General features: G+C 32.6%; 3 protein-coding genes across 3 annotated transcripts; all 3 read left to right on the forward strand.

Annotated features, from left to right (window-relative positions):
* The first annotated feature begins 1,643 nt into the window (after positions 1-1,643).
* On the forward strand, positions 1,644-2,685 carry LOC116766028 (cuticle protein 8-like). Its single transcript, XM_061521779.1, has 4 exons — positions 1,644-1,689; positions 1,817-2,167; positions 2,262-2,428; positions 2,548-2,685. The coding sequence occupies exons 1-4, from the start codon at positions 1,678-1,680 to the stop codon at positions 2,636-2,638; spliced, it is 621 nt and encodes a 206-aa protein (XP_061377763.1). The 5' UTR covers positions 1,644-1,677; the 3' UTR covers positions 2,639-2,685.
* Positions 2,686-5,711: 3,026 nt separating this feature from the next.
* Positions 5,712-6,530, forward strand: LOC116766029 (cuticle protein 19-like). The gene is made up of 3 exons (XM_061521780.1): positions 5,712-6,058; positions 6,153-6,319; positions 6,440-6,530. The coding sequence occupies exons 1-3, from the start codon at positions 5,714-5,716 to the stop codon at positions 6,528-6,530; spliced, it is 603 nt and encodes a 200-aa protein (XP_061377764.1). The 5' UTR covers positions 5,712-5,713.
* Positions 6,531-9,722: 3,192 nt separating this feature from the next.
* LOC133319031 (cuticle protein-like) lies at positions 9,723-13,676 on the forward strand. Its single transcript, XM_061521916.1, has 8 exons — positions 9,723-9,731; positions 9,843-10,193; positions 10,279-10,445; positions 10,566-10,644; positions 12,616-12,654; positions 12,822-13,172; positions 13,287-13,453; positions 13,573-13,676. Exons 1-8 carry the CDS (start codon positions 9,723-9,725, stop codon positions 13,661-13,663), a joined length of 1,254 nt encoding a protein of 417 aa, XP_061377900.1. The 3' UTR covers positions 13,664-13,676.
* Positions 13,677-15,326: the final 1,650 nt, after the last annotated feature.

Here is a 15,326-nt window from a genome sequence, read left to right on the forward strand (position 1 = left end):
AAATTTTTGATTGTTGTAAATTACGTAATGGTTTCAGGTTTTGTAAGATCTTTAAACTCATTACAAAATTATTGTTTTGTAAAGAAATGTTAAGAGCCAGTGATATTATGTTGAAAAAATGTTAAATTAGAATTTTTTTATAAAAAGATATATAAGTTCTAAAAAAAGTTCTAAAGAAACCTTTTAAGTACTCGCTGCATCTATTTTTGAGTTTCATTAAACAAAAACTCGTCATTACAATAAATTGTTCTGTCATCTTATAAAGGCTGTTGCGAAATAATAGAAACCAACATTTCTTTGAAACCGCCCACCCTTGAACCGCAATGGTGATTCAAATAAAAAATAAGATAGAATATATCAAAAAAAAAGAAAAGAAAAGACTATAAAAATCTTTTTTATTTTATGTATGCGTAATTATTTATAAAAAAATATATATTTGGAGAGGTTTAAAAGTATGCATTTGTTATGTGAAAATGTTATACACTTTTTTGTATTAGAACTTTTTTTAATGTTATCTTTAAGTAGCATGATTTTGTTAATTTCTTTATACCAGCCGGTATAAACACCAGACAAAACCGGTTGACCTGCTTCCAAATTGAAATACGGTAACCCTTGAATATAATTTATGTTGGTTAAAAAGTGTCATAAGCTTAAAGTCGATGATTGTGTATGTGTATTTGTCTGTGGCATCGTAGCTCTAAGACGTATCGACTACAATTGCCTATGATTAATGGATCATGTGTCTCACAGTTGCCAGTATATTAGTTAAAGTACAATTAATGTTGGGATTTGTTTTTTAATTTATTCGAATTATCCGATAACGTATGCGCAAAACTATATCCATGTGCGACGGTTACTACCTCCAGCAGGTAGGCCGTCTGCTCGTTGGCCCCCTCTGAAAAATATACATATATATATATATATTGTATAAAAACTCTAAAAACTCCAAAATCTTGAAATATTTATATTATTCTTATTTCATATATATTTGTATTTTGCATCCATGCAAAATTAAATTAATATAATATAATTTTCGGACTTACAGGGTTTTATGGTAGTAGCTCTACTGGAAGCAGAAAGTGCTTAATATTATTCTTATGGAAATGCCACCTCATCCCAGTCCATCATTCGTCATGATAACCCCCTAAAATGTTTTAGTCTTCCGTTATATAAGCCACATTAAACTAATTTCACAAGTACAAACATCAATGCAAAACTTTCATGATATAAAACAAAAATGAATATTTGTTTGTTTTTTAACTTTTTATCCGTCCACTGTTTACTGGCTTACACCCAGAACTGTATCTTGGTTTCTTTAAGTGTCTCAAGAGAGATATTTTTTGGTTGATAGATTATTAGAACCTAATAAAGAAAATATTATCTTTGTAAGTTTCTGTAAATGGTATCACAGGCAAAAACTTGCCCTTTGATACAAATAGACAAGTTAGATGTATGTTTATATAGAAACTGAATTCTCTTTATTAATTTTTAAGTAAAACTGTATCAGATGCCTATAAATCCCAAGTTTTAAATTCTTATAGTTATATAACTTATTTCAATTAATTGTTATAGCTTAAGGACGAATTATTAAACCAGTTAAAGGCTCGAATACGAATATAAAAAGAACGGTCTGAAATGAATTTGTATCATTCGAATATCACATTGAAAGACATAAACATGCTGTCAAAGGTAAAAAGTTTATATAAAAAAAATATTAAAACGTATTTCCATGTAATAAAACTTAGCTTTTTCCATTTTAAGTGTCAATTATAAAGAATATCAATAGTGAAGTAATAATTATTTTACTAATTCATAGGTTCTTACGTTAGTAGCACTACTGGGTGCAGCAAGTGCTCAACATTATTCTCACGGACAAGCCACTTCATCCCAGTCCATCATTCGTCATGATAACCAACACGGATACAACCACGTTCAACCTATCGCCGTTCATTCAGCTCCTATCTCATACCATCAACCTGCTATAGCTGTTCACGCTGCCCCAGTCTCTAGTCACGTCAGTGTTCAACATGCTACTCCCATCATTCAACACGCTGCTCCAGTCATTCAACACGTTGCTCCCATAAGACATGTAGCTCCCATTGCTCATGTAGCTCCCGTGGCATACCATGCAGCACCTGTTCATGCTCAAGGACACCAAGAATATTACGTAAGCTAGTTTTCTAAGTATCTTACAATAATAAAGTCTCGTGTTACTTATATTAGAACCAATATTCATGTTTATAATATCATATATTTTCTAGTCCCACCCCCAGTACGAGTTTGAGTACAGCGTAGCAGACACTCATACTGGTGATATCAAATCTCAACACGAAGCTCGCGACGGTGACCACGTGACCGGCTCCTACAGTCTTCACCAACCTGATGGTTCAGTTCGTACCGTACACTACAGCGCGGATGCACACAGCGGGTATGTTGGAAATATGTTTGGTTCGACTCCGTAGTCAAAGTAGTACGGGAAGAGTTGCGTCGTTTTTTCTCAACACTTATGTTTATAAAATTATAAATCGTTATTTAAACCTGTTTCAGATTCAACGCTCAAGTAGAAAATTCAGCTCCTTCAACCCATGTCCAGCCTCAACCTCACCTGGCGCCTGTTCATGTTCTGTCCCATCACTAACATTTATAAATTCATAATTTAGCTAAATGTATAGGTCTTTAAATAAAATCATAAACAATATTATTCGTAGCAATTTTTTTATTAAGTACCTACCAACTGCCATTGCTGCACTTGTTCTCAGTATACCCGTGACAAAAAATTGGAAATGTAAAAAAACTAATTAATATTATAAAATAACAACCATAAATTTTGTTTTTTGCATATAAAGCCTAGTCATTATGGAAAAAGCTTTTCTTTTCCCACACTCGTGTGCAACTGTGACACATGATATTATATTATCCTAGACCCTTCTGAGAGAGGAAAGAAATAGCGAGATTGTGAAAGACACTAATAATTTGGAAAATCTAGAATTACAACCTTCCAAATAATGAAATGAATTTTTAATAATGAAGTAACGATTTCTATTGTATACAACCATTAATTGAACTTATTTTCAGGTGGCAAAGTTTTCTTATTATGTGAAAGCCTTTTAAGGTTTCGTACTACAAGGCCTTTTAAAGTTTTTGAAATACCAAGTGCAGCATTTGTACTAGAACTTGTTAGTGGCTCTCTAGAAATTGCCAATTAAATTATTTTAATTTAATTTGCAATGAAATCGGTGAAAATTATCTTATCTGGAAGCAATTCGTCATCACCTAGAAATTCTATGGAAATAATTATTATCATTATTTCATATTGCTATAAGTATTATCATATCCATCAGTCAATCAAAAGTTATATCCTAGAGCAACATTTCACTTAAAAGCAGCATGAATAACTCGGGATAAATTTAACGGCACCGAATTTGATCGTGAAATTAAATATTCCTAAATATGTTAAAATCTAGATAAAGAAGGTAGACCTTTACAATACGTACAGAGGTTTTCTAAATTTATATTTAATAAGTTCAGTCTTCTTTATATTGATGTATTTACATTGTTTTACAAGTACTTTATACTAGAAATAGGGATATATCTTAATACATATAAAGTACATTTATTTTGCATGAGATATGTGTAAAGCCCACCTCAACGTTTCGCTTATGAGGCTTTTAAAAAGTTCTTAAAGTTTTCGTATACTATTTGAAAGTTGTAATAAATAATTAAAATTTTAAAGTTTTTGTGTTTTTTCTATTACACAAATATACATTCCGATATATCTAAGATTTATATATAATAATAATTTTATTACATTTGGAAATGCTTTCAAAGTTTTTTTTATATTTCCAAAAAAAAGCCTTAGATACACGCAAGTGTAGAATTTGATTACATTCACTTTAAATTTATTTCCTATTATGTTATTGTTATAAATGCTTATACGTATTCGTTACCACATTTTTCTTATATATAATGTACTTGTTACGTTTAAGATAGCCTTACTAAATCTTTGCTTCTATTGAGTTCTTTTATAGGTCAGTGTGTTAGATTTACACCTAAATAGAAGAAAATCATTTAACAGAAGAATGTTTCCGGTGTCTGACTTACAACTTATTACGTGGTACTAATTATAGAACCTTAATTTATTACAAATCAAGACACGTTGAATGAAACACAATGTCATCATTGTTCAATAATTGTTATTCAAAAATATATTAACAAATATAGGACAATTCTATGCAAGCTCTTATAGACCGATAATTTATAAACGGCGATAGCTTCAGCATGTCCTTTTTTATGACATTGCGAACATTGTTGCAATAGAAAAACAAAACATTGTTTTTAAACCGCTATTATAATTAAGTTTACTATGTTTTGATTACAATTCGCAAACAAAGTTGATGATAAAAATGTCTGGATAATGTAAGAGTTCCTGTAGAATAAAAAAAAATGAATTGAGTAAAAGTTTGTTTTTTAATTAGGTACATCTTGTATAGCCATAAGAACTATTTTATCCGCACGTTAACTAAATTACATTTTTTTAATTCTATATATTCGTTTGTCTTTTCCTACACTCGAGCCGATTTCAGAATGTAAACACCAAATATGATTGGGGATTCTGATATTTTTTACCGTCAAAAAGTGGTTAATCAACAACGGACGATCCTTTAGTAACAAATTAAAACAACATTTCATTTTGTTATTAAATAAAAAAATAAATAAAAAGATGAAAATCATAATATATTACGTCTTCTATAAGCAGATGTATTTATACAGAAAATTAAATAATATGAACTGCCAATGAATATACAAAAAAAATAATTCAAGTCATTTAGTACAATTTAAAGATTATGCTGGAATACGTGAGGCACATAATCGTGTAATAAGCCAAAAGGTCCTCATATTACTTTTTGGAAAGAAACGTATAATCTTACACTGCTTGACCTATTTTAATCAAACATAGCTAAAAACCATCATGAGGAAACTGGCTTTCAATTTTAAAAAGACCATCAAAATTGGTCTTTCCGTTTGCGAGCAACAATGCTATAGATGGATACTCATACACATCGTCGTCTTACAGATTTGTGTTTCAATAATAACGTAAAAAAATAAAAAAAAAAATTGAACTTGTCTGTTTTAGGTTTGACAGCAAAAGTGTTCACAGATTCAACAAATCTGTCAAACAAAAACACTTTGACATAAATTATAAGTAACGAAAGAGATGCAGGCAATACACAATAAATGGTAAAAAGTAACAAAAAATTCGTATAGTTCACACAATAAAAGCACTTGGCTATTTGGACATAGATATATTCGTATATATATAAAATAAGTCCTTTTTATTAATGTACGCTAGTTTTATACATGCAAATTTATAGCTCTACTTAGGTAATACTTACATTACCCTTTTAATTTTTTTTTACAGTTTAAGTACACAATCATAAACCAGTTAAGAGGTCAAATAAAGTTTTTCGGATATAAAAGACACAACTTGATATTAATTTGTATCATTCGAATATCATATCGAAAAAAAGAAACATGTTCTCAAAGGTAAGCTGAATAATACTTAATATATGAAGAGGTTATTGATATTATTTCTTTCTGTATTTAATTTGTTACATAATATATTAGTCCTGCAAACTACAAACTTATAACTTCAAAGATCAACGAATTTTTTTTTAATAACAAATAAAGTTATTTTTTTTTTTTATAGGTGCTCATGTTAGTATCACTGTTGGGAGCAGCAAGTGCTCAACATTATTCTCACGGACAAGCCACTTCATCCCAGTCCATCGTTCGTCATGATAACCAACACGGATACAACCACATTCAACCTATCGCCGTCCATTCAGCTCCGATCTCATACCATCAGCCTGCTATAGCTGTTCACGCTGCCCCAGTCGCTAGTCACGTCAGTGTTCAACACGCTACTCCAATCATTCAGCACGCTGCTCCAGTCATTCAACACGTGGCTCCCATAAGACACGTAGCTCCCATTGCTCATGTAGCTCCCGTGGCTTACCATGCAGCACCTGGTTATGCTCAAGGACATCAAGAATATTATGTAAGCTAGTCTTCTTAGCATCTTACAATAATAAAGTCTCGTGTTACTTAAATTAGAACCATTACCCATATTTAAAATGTTTTATATTTTGTAGTCCCACCCCCAGTACGAGTTTGAGTACAGCGTAGCAGACACTCATACTGGTGACATCAAATCTCAACACGAATCTCGCGACGGTGACCACGTGACCGGCTCCTACAGTCTTCACCAACCTGATGGTTCAGTACGTACCGTACACTACAGCGCGGATGCACACAGCGGGTATGTTGGACATATTTTTGGTTTTAACTTCATAGTTAAACTAGTACGGAAAGAGCTGCATCTTTTTTTCTCAACGTTTATGTTTTTAAAACTATAAATTGTCATTTAAACCTGTTTCAGATTCAACGCTCAAGTACAAAATTCTGCTCCTTCAACCCATGTCCAGCCTCAACCTCATTATGCTCCTGTTCATGTTCTGTCCCACCACTAACATTTATAAATAAATATATAATTTAGATATATGTGTAGACCCTTAAATAGCCAGCCTAATAAAAACAATAATTATATAACTATTTTCTTTATTTAGCACCTGTTAATTGGTTTATTCCTAGAGTACTAAGGACATAGATTGTGTACTTTTCGAAAACCAAAACAACGTCTTAATTGTCACAATACCTACAACATCTTCCTTACAAGTTTTAGATTTTTTTTTGATCATGATGAATGAGCAAACTTGGACAAATTGCAAAAGCAATGATTTATTTCTTGTTGTAGACCCTTTTTTATGAAGAATTTGACTAATAAATATTAAATGAAATAAAAATTATTTTGTCGTCAGATATAGTCCTTAACGGGTATTATTTATCTACTTATCTTGCTTTATAATATATGTTCGAAAATTTAACTTTAGATTATCAATATATATATAAAAAATTAAAATTCGCTTGCAACAGTCATTATGAATCTAGGAAAATACAAGTGCAGATTGAAAAGAAGTTATACTTGCCTGGTTTCTATAAACTCTTAAAGTATAATGAAGTAAAGTTAAGGTATAACGGAAAAAAAGATTAATGTTTAGCAGTTGTCTTTATATATTAACACCTGTAATTGCAGCTAGGCAACCCACCAAGCCACCTTATCTAAAATATTTACTTATTAACAACATAGTCTCCTTCTATAGACAAGCTAAATAAAAATGTATATTTTGTTAAGTACTTAAGTTAAGGTAAATACTAAATTACAGCCAATTATCTTATTAAAAAACAAAAAAATATTGTTTTTACACAAATCGCTTCGCAATGTATTTTATTATTTTATTGTATTTAATTTTCATAAAATAATCATGTCCGAAAAGGAACAAACTAAATTACATTTGCAGACCAAAAATGTTAATATTATATTATATGAATTATTTATATTTGAACTTGTTTAATATATTTGAACACAAAAATACGCTACCATGAAACTTAAATATTTAAACCTATTAAAATATCAAAAAATAACCTTACACGGGTTACCTTATTTTTTATGCAAACGCAACCGATTTTTTTTTTTTTTTAACTAGAAATACTATAAAAGTATATCTTTAGATACTAAACCCTACGGGTGACGTTTTAGTTGATCCATGTAGATTCTTTATGTTTGATTTATTATAACTTTTAAAGTTAATTTTAAACACTTTGGGATTTTAGCTTTTATGACGCTTTGTAGATGAATTAATTGTTGAGACAAGATAATAGAATTGAAAAATATAGGTTATAAATTGAAATAATTTTTTTTTAAGAACATACAACTTGGAAAACGATGTTTTATTTGAATAAAATACATATATAAGTCACCATGTCTACTTCGCCATTTTTTCTGAAATTTGTAATTTTAAATAAAATATATTTTAGTGCAAAAAAGCTTCTCACATCTGTCCCATTTACTTATTTATAATACAAATATCCTTTAAGTTTGTTATATGAGATAAAAAAAGCCTATGGGATGTTAAAACTTAAGAAGTGAGTAAGATAAAGTCTCGTGTATTTGGTTAATTATGTTCTTAGTTTTTCTAGATTTTTAAAACTTGTAGAGTCTAATCCTGGTCAGTTACTACAGCTCGAACATGGGCTGGCTCTATCGGGGAAGTAACACCCTCTTACAGATGATCGTCGTGAAGTAGGCTGCGTTTCGCCCTATTAGAGGCAGATCCGGTTGTCCTTTCCCTGTTCTTACCCTTTTCTGCCTTTTCCTTATTCCCACTGCTCCCTTTTTCTCAACATCTAAAGTTGGCAACGCATCCGCAAGATCTGTTATGTTGCGGATGTCCATCAAGTAGGCTGCATACTCTTTTGCCACATTTTGAATTAAAAAAAAATGTGATGAGCTCTACTAGCACTTCCTACTCAATATCTTCTGGACTTCCGATTAGGATATAAGATCTAAAAGGTAAGAAAATCCTAAATCTAACTAAGGGCGCAATTTTGTATATTGTTTTGACACCGCCAGTTTTGTAGAAACTGAAAACAGATAAGTAAATGTTCTAGCAAAACTACGAAGACATCACAAATATATATTTTTACACAATTTACACACCTAAGTTTACGACCTAAGGCTCACTAGTAGATAAATTTGAGTAGGAATGTCAATATTTCAAAAATCGCTTTAGGAATCGCCATGCAAGGTCATGAAAGCGCGAAGTCACGAACTTGGAACGATGCATCATGCTTCATACATACACATTGTCCCAGAAATGTTTTAGATATTTAATACATAAGTTAGTGTAGTCAGTACAAAAAGCAACTAAAAAATGTTTTGGACTTTAAGTATAAAACATGATTTCGATAAAGTTACGCTCAATATAAAATTTTACCCACCAATTACAGAAGGAAGAACACTAAATGCAGTATTTATTTACTTTTTTGGATAGATCTGTGACGAACTGCAGCGTACTCATTAATTTTTGATTATATGAGATAGAAGGTTGTATATATATATATATATATATATTTGTATGTTTGTTTTTTTCAATGTTGTTTTTCAGTTTGTATGTTCAACACTGTAATGTATATGTTTATAGCACAAACAGCTTTTACACATGTAGTGTTTTTTATTTTCACGAGTACAGATTTAAATAAAACGCTTTTTTCTCTAAAGATGTTGTGCAATTTTTTTGAGTTTGATAAAAGTTTGGGAAATGAAAAACTCCGCAACAAGTATTGTGACACATAATTTAGTGAATATTTTTTATTTTCCGAATACGCAAGAAAATTGATATTTCTTTCTTCACCAGTACCTACTGTAATACAAATTGTTATGTTTATAATATTAGGATGTTACATCTTTGTCAATTATATCAGTAAATCTACCTATAAGAATTTCCTACACATATGTCGTGTTAAAAGTAATTTTTATTAGAACAATATTTGCACATTTAATCATATTTTTTTAAATCTTTCTTTTAAATGTTTAACAAAAAACCCCATAAAAACTTTATTACCAGTGGCCCTCATTTAATATTAATTGTTAATCTTGTCAGTGTTATGTAAACTACAGTTAAAATTTTTCAATATTTGGTACAATTTAATCTTGATTTTATTATAAAATATAAAACCAGTTAAGTGTCAGACTCAAATGGAATATAAAAGGACATTTCGATATGAAACAGTATCAATTCAAAATCATTTACCGAAACCTCAACATGTCGAAGGTGAGATAGAGTAATATTTTTATAAAAATAAAGTAGATTTATTATAAAAAAATATAATTTACAATCTTTTAACAGCTTTAAATTATTATTTATTTATTTCTATTTTTATAGGTTCTCATGTTAGTTGCACTGCTGGGAGCAGCAACTGCTCAATATTACTCTCACGGACAAGCCACTTCATCCCAGTCCATCATTCGTCATGATAACCAACACGGATACAACCACGTTCAACCTATCACCGTCCATTCAGCTCCAATCTCATACCATCAACCTGCTATAGCTGTTCACGCTGCCCCAGTCGCTAGTCATGTCAGTGTTCAACACGCTTCTCCAATCATTCAACACGTTGCTCCAGTCATTCAACACGTGGCTCCCATAAGACACGTAGCTCCCATTGCTCATGTAGCTCCCGTGGCTTACCATGCAGCACCTATTCATGCTCAAGGACACCAAGAATATTATGTAAGCTAGTCTTCTAAGTATCTTACAATAGTAAAGTCTAATGTTACTTATGTTAGAACCATTATTCATGTTTATAATTTTGTAGTCCCACCCCCAGTACGAGTTTGAGTACAGCGTAGCAGACACTCATACTGGTGACATCAAATCTCAACACGAAGCTCGCGACGGTGACCACGTGACCGGCTCCTACAGTCTTCACCAACCTGATGGTTCTGTACGTACTGTACACTACAGCGCGGATGCACACAGCGGGTAAATTACGTATATTTATATGGAACTACTTAAATGTAAAAAGAATTGGTTCTAATGAGATTTTACTTAAGTTAATAGTTATTGTTAGCGAGAGGTTATAATCTATTTTCTAACTTTCAGATTCAACGCTCAAGTAGAAAATTCTGGTCCTTCAACACATGTCCAGCCTCAGCCTCAGCCTCACTATGCTCCTGTTCATGTTCTTTCTCATCACTAATATTTAACAATTGATAATATAGCTGTAATGTAATTAGAAACGTCTTGTAAAAAGTAATAATAATAAATCGTTTTAAATTTTATATTGTGTTGCAATTTTTTTCAATTATTATTAATATCTCAAAAATGAGATGTTTTTTTTCCTAAAGGCTTAGTTATCATTGTAAAGGGGAAGTATTTTACAGAAGATATCAAATAAAACTAAATGTAGTAAATGTAGAGATTATTTTAAGTTTATTTTACACTGGTAAATACTAAAACTTAACAAATTTTATACTATTTGTCCCGAGAATCACGCTATCGAATGGTGATAACTGTTTGATAATCGGCGCAGTAGTTTTTCCATTTATCGCGAACAGACAGACAGACAGATGCAGCGAGGGACTTTGTTTTATAATATGTATATTGATAAGTCAACTGTCAAATTAAATGCTCTGAATACTTTTGCGTTTGAAGTTCTTCGGAAGTTTTTTTTTTTACTTATGAAGGATTGTTACACAATAAAACTGTTTGGTCTTATTTTTTTATCTAAATATTTTTTTTGTGTTTGTGTATTGAAATTTAAAAAAATCACATTCATACGTTCCTTTTCAATGGAAATTAGTTAGTGAGATAAATCAATGATCATTTACAAAAATAATTACATTATATATTTTCTATTGCTCAAATATTAAAGATAAAATTATTTGATCATGCTTTGGATCTGTATTTCATTTCTGTTTACTTTAGATAAAGTTTGTAAGCTTACCACTTCGCTGAGGTGGTTTTGTGAGATCTACCAGTGACAAACCCGAGATAAATAAAATACGGGATCGCTTTCACGTGCCATCGTGATTCTCCAGGTGATTTTCCATGCCCCCTTGGGAATACCATGATTTATTTGAGGCACCTCTACGTCAGAAATCTGTTTTCAGTAGGAGTAATAATAACAGTAGCGTATAAACATTAACATCACCAAAGGCTTAGTAGGGGACTGTCGAAGAGAGATATGAAACCCGAAAAATAAAATTTCGTTTTTTACTTATTTCATCATTGAAACTAATGAACGTATTTTCTATGGGATGAACTACTTCTTCAAATATTAACGTTTGACAAGAAACTTATACTATTTATATTAAGATAGTAAAGTTGATTTCTGGATGTCACATGTTAACGTGACGATATCACGTTCGTCACTCTTGTGTCCTTTTTTTACAGCGTAAAATGTCATTTCAGAGTTTTCTAGGTGATCGTAACTTGTTTTACTATTTTAAGTTTTCAAGAATTTTTATTAAAGTACATTATTTTCTACAAGATCATTTTACAATGTTGCCGGTTTTTATCTCCTATGAAGTGAATGCTCCTGGAGTATCTTCTGGTTGATATATTTATTGCAAGAATATACAAAAAGTTGTGCTTCACGAATAATTGAGCGATAGTTGATAAATTTCACTTTTCACAACTTGGTATTAATAGAGCAGTACAATTTTATTTATTTTTTTAAGTTTTTATTAAGAACTATTATTTCATAAAAATATTAAACTCCGAGAGTGATTCTAGTGTATTTACATATTTTAGATCTAAATAATTTTATCAGTATGTTGCGCTCTCCTCAAAATATCATAACTCTGTAGGCTTTGCACCGTCGTAAACCTTTTAGAAAACTTTAGAAACTTATTTTAAAATACATTAACAAGTACATAATATATTTATTCCACACCTAAGCCTAGATAATTTCCCCAATGTTGGATTGGTAACTTATATATAAAAATCAAAATCCCTCATAACAACTAATAATGAAGGAGTAATATATACGTATAGTAATGAAAGTAACTTAACTTTATAATTGCAGGTCTTTAATTACGTAACAAATTTGCATAAATTTTGACAGTTTTAGTACAGATTTACAAACCAGTTAAGTGGAGAGATATTTTTTTGTATATAAAAGGTATAAGTTGGTATGTAATTGTATCATTTAAACACTACTTCGAAAGACAGAAACATGTTGTCAAAGGTGAGAAAAATTTGTTTGAAAAATCAATATTTGACATAAAACTAATAAAGATTCTAATATTTCCAAGAATAATGCCGTGTTTTTAACTAATTTCATAAATCTATGCTAAAAAACTTAATTTAAGATTTTATCTTTTATCATAGGGAAAGTAATTTTATTTTTTATAGGTTCTCATGTTAGTCGCCCTACTGGGAGCAGCAAGTGCTCAACATTATTCTCACGGACAAGCCACTTCATCCCAGTCCATCATTCGTCATGATAACCAACACGGATACAACCACATTCAACCTATCGCGGTCCACTCAGCTCCAATCTCATACCATCAACCTGCTATAGCTGTTCACGCCGCCCCAGTCGCCAGTCATGTCAGTGTTCAACACGCTACTCCAGTCATTCAACACGTTGCTCCAGTCATTCAACACGTGGCTCCCATAAGACACGTAGCTCCCATTGCTCATGTAGCTCCCGTGGCTTACCATGCAGCACCAGTTCACGCTCAAGAACACCAAGAATATTATGTAAGATTATGTTCCTAAAGTTTGAAGAAAATTAGTTTTAATAAAAATAGTTTTCAAATAGTACTGATTATGTTAGAACCATTACCCATCTTTATAATGTTTTATATTTTCTAGTCCCACCCCCAGTACGAGTTTGAGTACAGCGTAGCAGACACTCATACTGGTGACATCAAATCTCAACACGAAGCTCGCGACGGTGACCACGTGACCGGCTCCTACAGTCTTCACCAACCTGATGGTTCAGTACGTACCGTACACTACAGCGCGGATGCTCACAGCGGGTATGTTGGAAATATGTTTGGTTTGACTCCGTATTCAAACTAGTACGGTAAGAGTTTCGTCGTTTTTTCTCAACGCTTATATTTATAAAATTATAAATTGTCATTTAAACCTGTTTCAGATTCAATGCTCAAGTAGAAAATTCTGCTCCTTCAACACATGTCCAGCCTCAACCTCACCTGGCGCCTGTTCATGTTCTGTCTCATCATTAATATTCCCTAAAAATTTTATCGTTAGGTGTTAATAATGAACTTAATAATTTACAACTTATTTTTAATTTATAACCACTTTAAACTGCTAACGTTTTCCATGATTACGTTTATTTTAATGAAAGAAATGATGAATAAATAAAAAAAACATCAATAATTTTTTAAGTTGGATATCAACATTAATACAATTTTGAATAACAAGATATCATACATAAAAAATATATAATAGGGTTCATTAAGGTCTAATAAATAATTGTGTTAATATAATGCACCACTGACACCGTATAATTATTATTCTGTATATTTGTCTATAGGACGAATTTGAGAATAGTGTATAATATCTTTTTTTAATAAATTAGTGAATGAGATTAGAAAAATATTTTTAAATATATACCGAGGCACGATGTATTCCGATCATTATAAAAATTGGTTTTACTTAATAAATTATTCCAAACATTTATTCTATCACTTGGTCGTCTTTGTTCGGCCTCAGTTCAAGTTTTGTCTCATTTTAATATAACTATCTTCCCTCGTATACATTGTTCACATATCTGTTATCTTATATGGGGTTTTCCAATAGGGACGCTTGAACTTTGACAGCTGATTGCGGCCATGTTGTTTGAGTGACAGCTGTCAAATGCAGTGTGTTATATTCATTCCGTCCTCCCAAACCACCATGGCAGGTTACAGTGTCGAGCAGCACGTGCAAATCATAAAATTGTTTTATGAAAATGGGTCTTCAGTTCGAGCAACGTTCCGCGCACTTCGCCCGTTTTACGGTCGCGATGATCGTCCTGCCGAGTCGACTATCCGTCGATTGGTGGACAAATTCGAGTCAACCGGGTCAGTTAACAATCAGCCGGTTCCCGTGCGTCAACGTAACGCGAGATCTGCCGAGAATATCGCCGCTGTGCGCGACAGTGTCCTCGAAAACCCGCGGCAGTCAATTCCGCGTCGCGCACAGGAACTCGGCCTTTCGCAGACGACAACTTGGCGAATTTTGCGTTGTGACTTGAGCCTGCACCCGTACAAGATCCAGCTGACCCAAGAGCTCAAGGTTAATGACCATAGACAGCGCCGTGTGTTCGCTGACTGGGCATTAGAGCAGTTGGAAGTTGACGCCGATTTTGGCAAAAAAATCATCTTCAGCGACGAGGCGCATTTTTGGATGAATGGCTATGTCAACAAGCAAAATTGCCGTATTTGGGACGAGACCAATCCACACGAGGTTCACCAAGTGGCAATGCACCCGCAGAAAGTGACTGTTTGATGCGGATTTTGGGCCGGAGGCGTGATTGGTCCGTATTTTTTCGAAAACGATAATGGTGTGGCCGTCACCGTCAATGGTGAGCGATACCGGTCGATGATAACCAACTTCTTTTGGCCTGAAATCGAGAATATGGATCTGGACAACATGTGGTTTCAACAGGACGGCGCTACGTGCCACACAGCACACGCTACGATGGAAGTTCTGCACGAGCAATTTCTGGACATGGTCATCTCGCGCGGAGGCGACGTGAACTGGCCACCGAGATCGTGCGATTTGACCCCGCTGGACTTTTTCTTGTGGGGTTTTCTTAAGTCGCAGGTCTATGCCAACAAGCCGCAAACCACCGATGCCCTCAAAGTCAACATACGCCACGCCATCGATCAAATACAGCCCGAT

Source organism: Danaus plexippus, chromosome 11 (genome assembly GCF_018135715.1).
Source record: "Danaus plexippus chromosome 11, MEX_DaPlex, whole genome shotgun sequence".
In the NCBI taxonomy this organism is placed as follows: domain Eukaryota; kingdom Metazoa; phylum Arthropoda; class Insecta; order Lepidoptera; family Nymphalidae; genus Danaus; species Danaus plexippus.

Excerpts from the sequence above, each read along its gene's own strand:
- LOC116766029 (XM_061521780.1), top strand. The coding sequence starts at position 5,714 with ATGTTAGTATCACTGTTGGGAGCAGCAAGTGCTCAACATTATTCTCAC. Across the intron at positions 6,059-6,152 it reads AAGGACATCAAGAATATTAT|TCCCACCCCCAGTACGAGTT; the intron begins GTAAGCTAGTCT and ends TATATTTTGTAG. Across the intron at positions 6,320-6,439 it reads AGCGCGGATGCACACAGCGG|ATTCAACGCTCAAGTACAAA; the intron begins GTATGTTGGACA and ends AACCTGTTTCAG.
- LOC133319031 (XM_061521916.1), top strand. Across the intron at positions 10,194-10,278 it reads AAGGACACCAAGAATATTAT|TCCCACCCCCAGTACGAGTT; the intron begins GTAAGCTAGTCT and ends ATAATTTTGTAG. Across the intron at positions 10,446-10,565 it reads AGCGCGGATGCACACAGCGG|ATTCAACGCTCAAGTAGAAA; the intron begins GTAAATTACGTA and ends TCTAACTTTCAG.
- LOC116766028 (XM_061521779.1), top strand. Across the intron at positions 2,168-2,261 it reads AAGGACACCAAGAATATTAC|TCCCACCCCCAGTACGAGTT; the intron begins GTAAGCTAGTTT and ends TATATTTTCTAG. Across the intron at positions 2,429-2,547 it reads AGCGCGGATGCACACAGCGG|ATTCAACGCTCAAGTAGAAA; the intron begins GTATGTTGGAAA and ends AACCTGTTTCAG.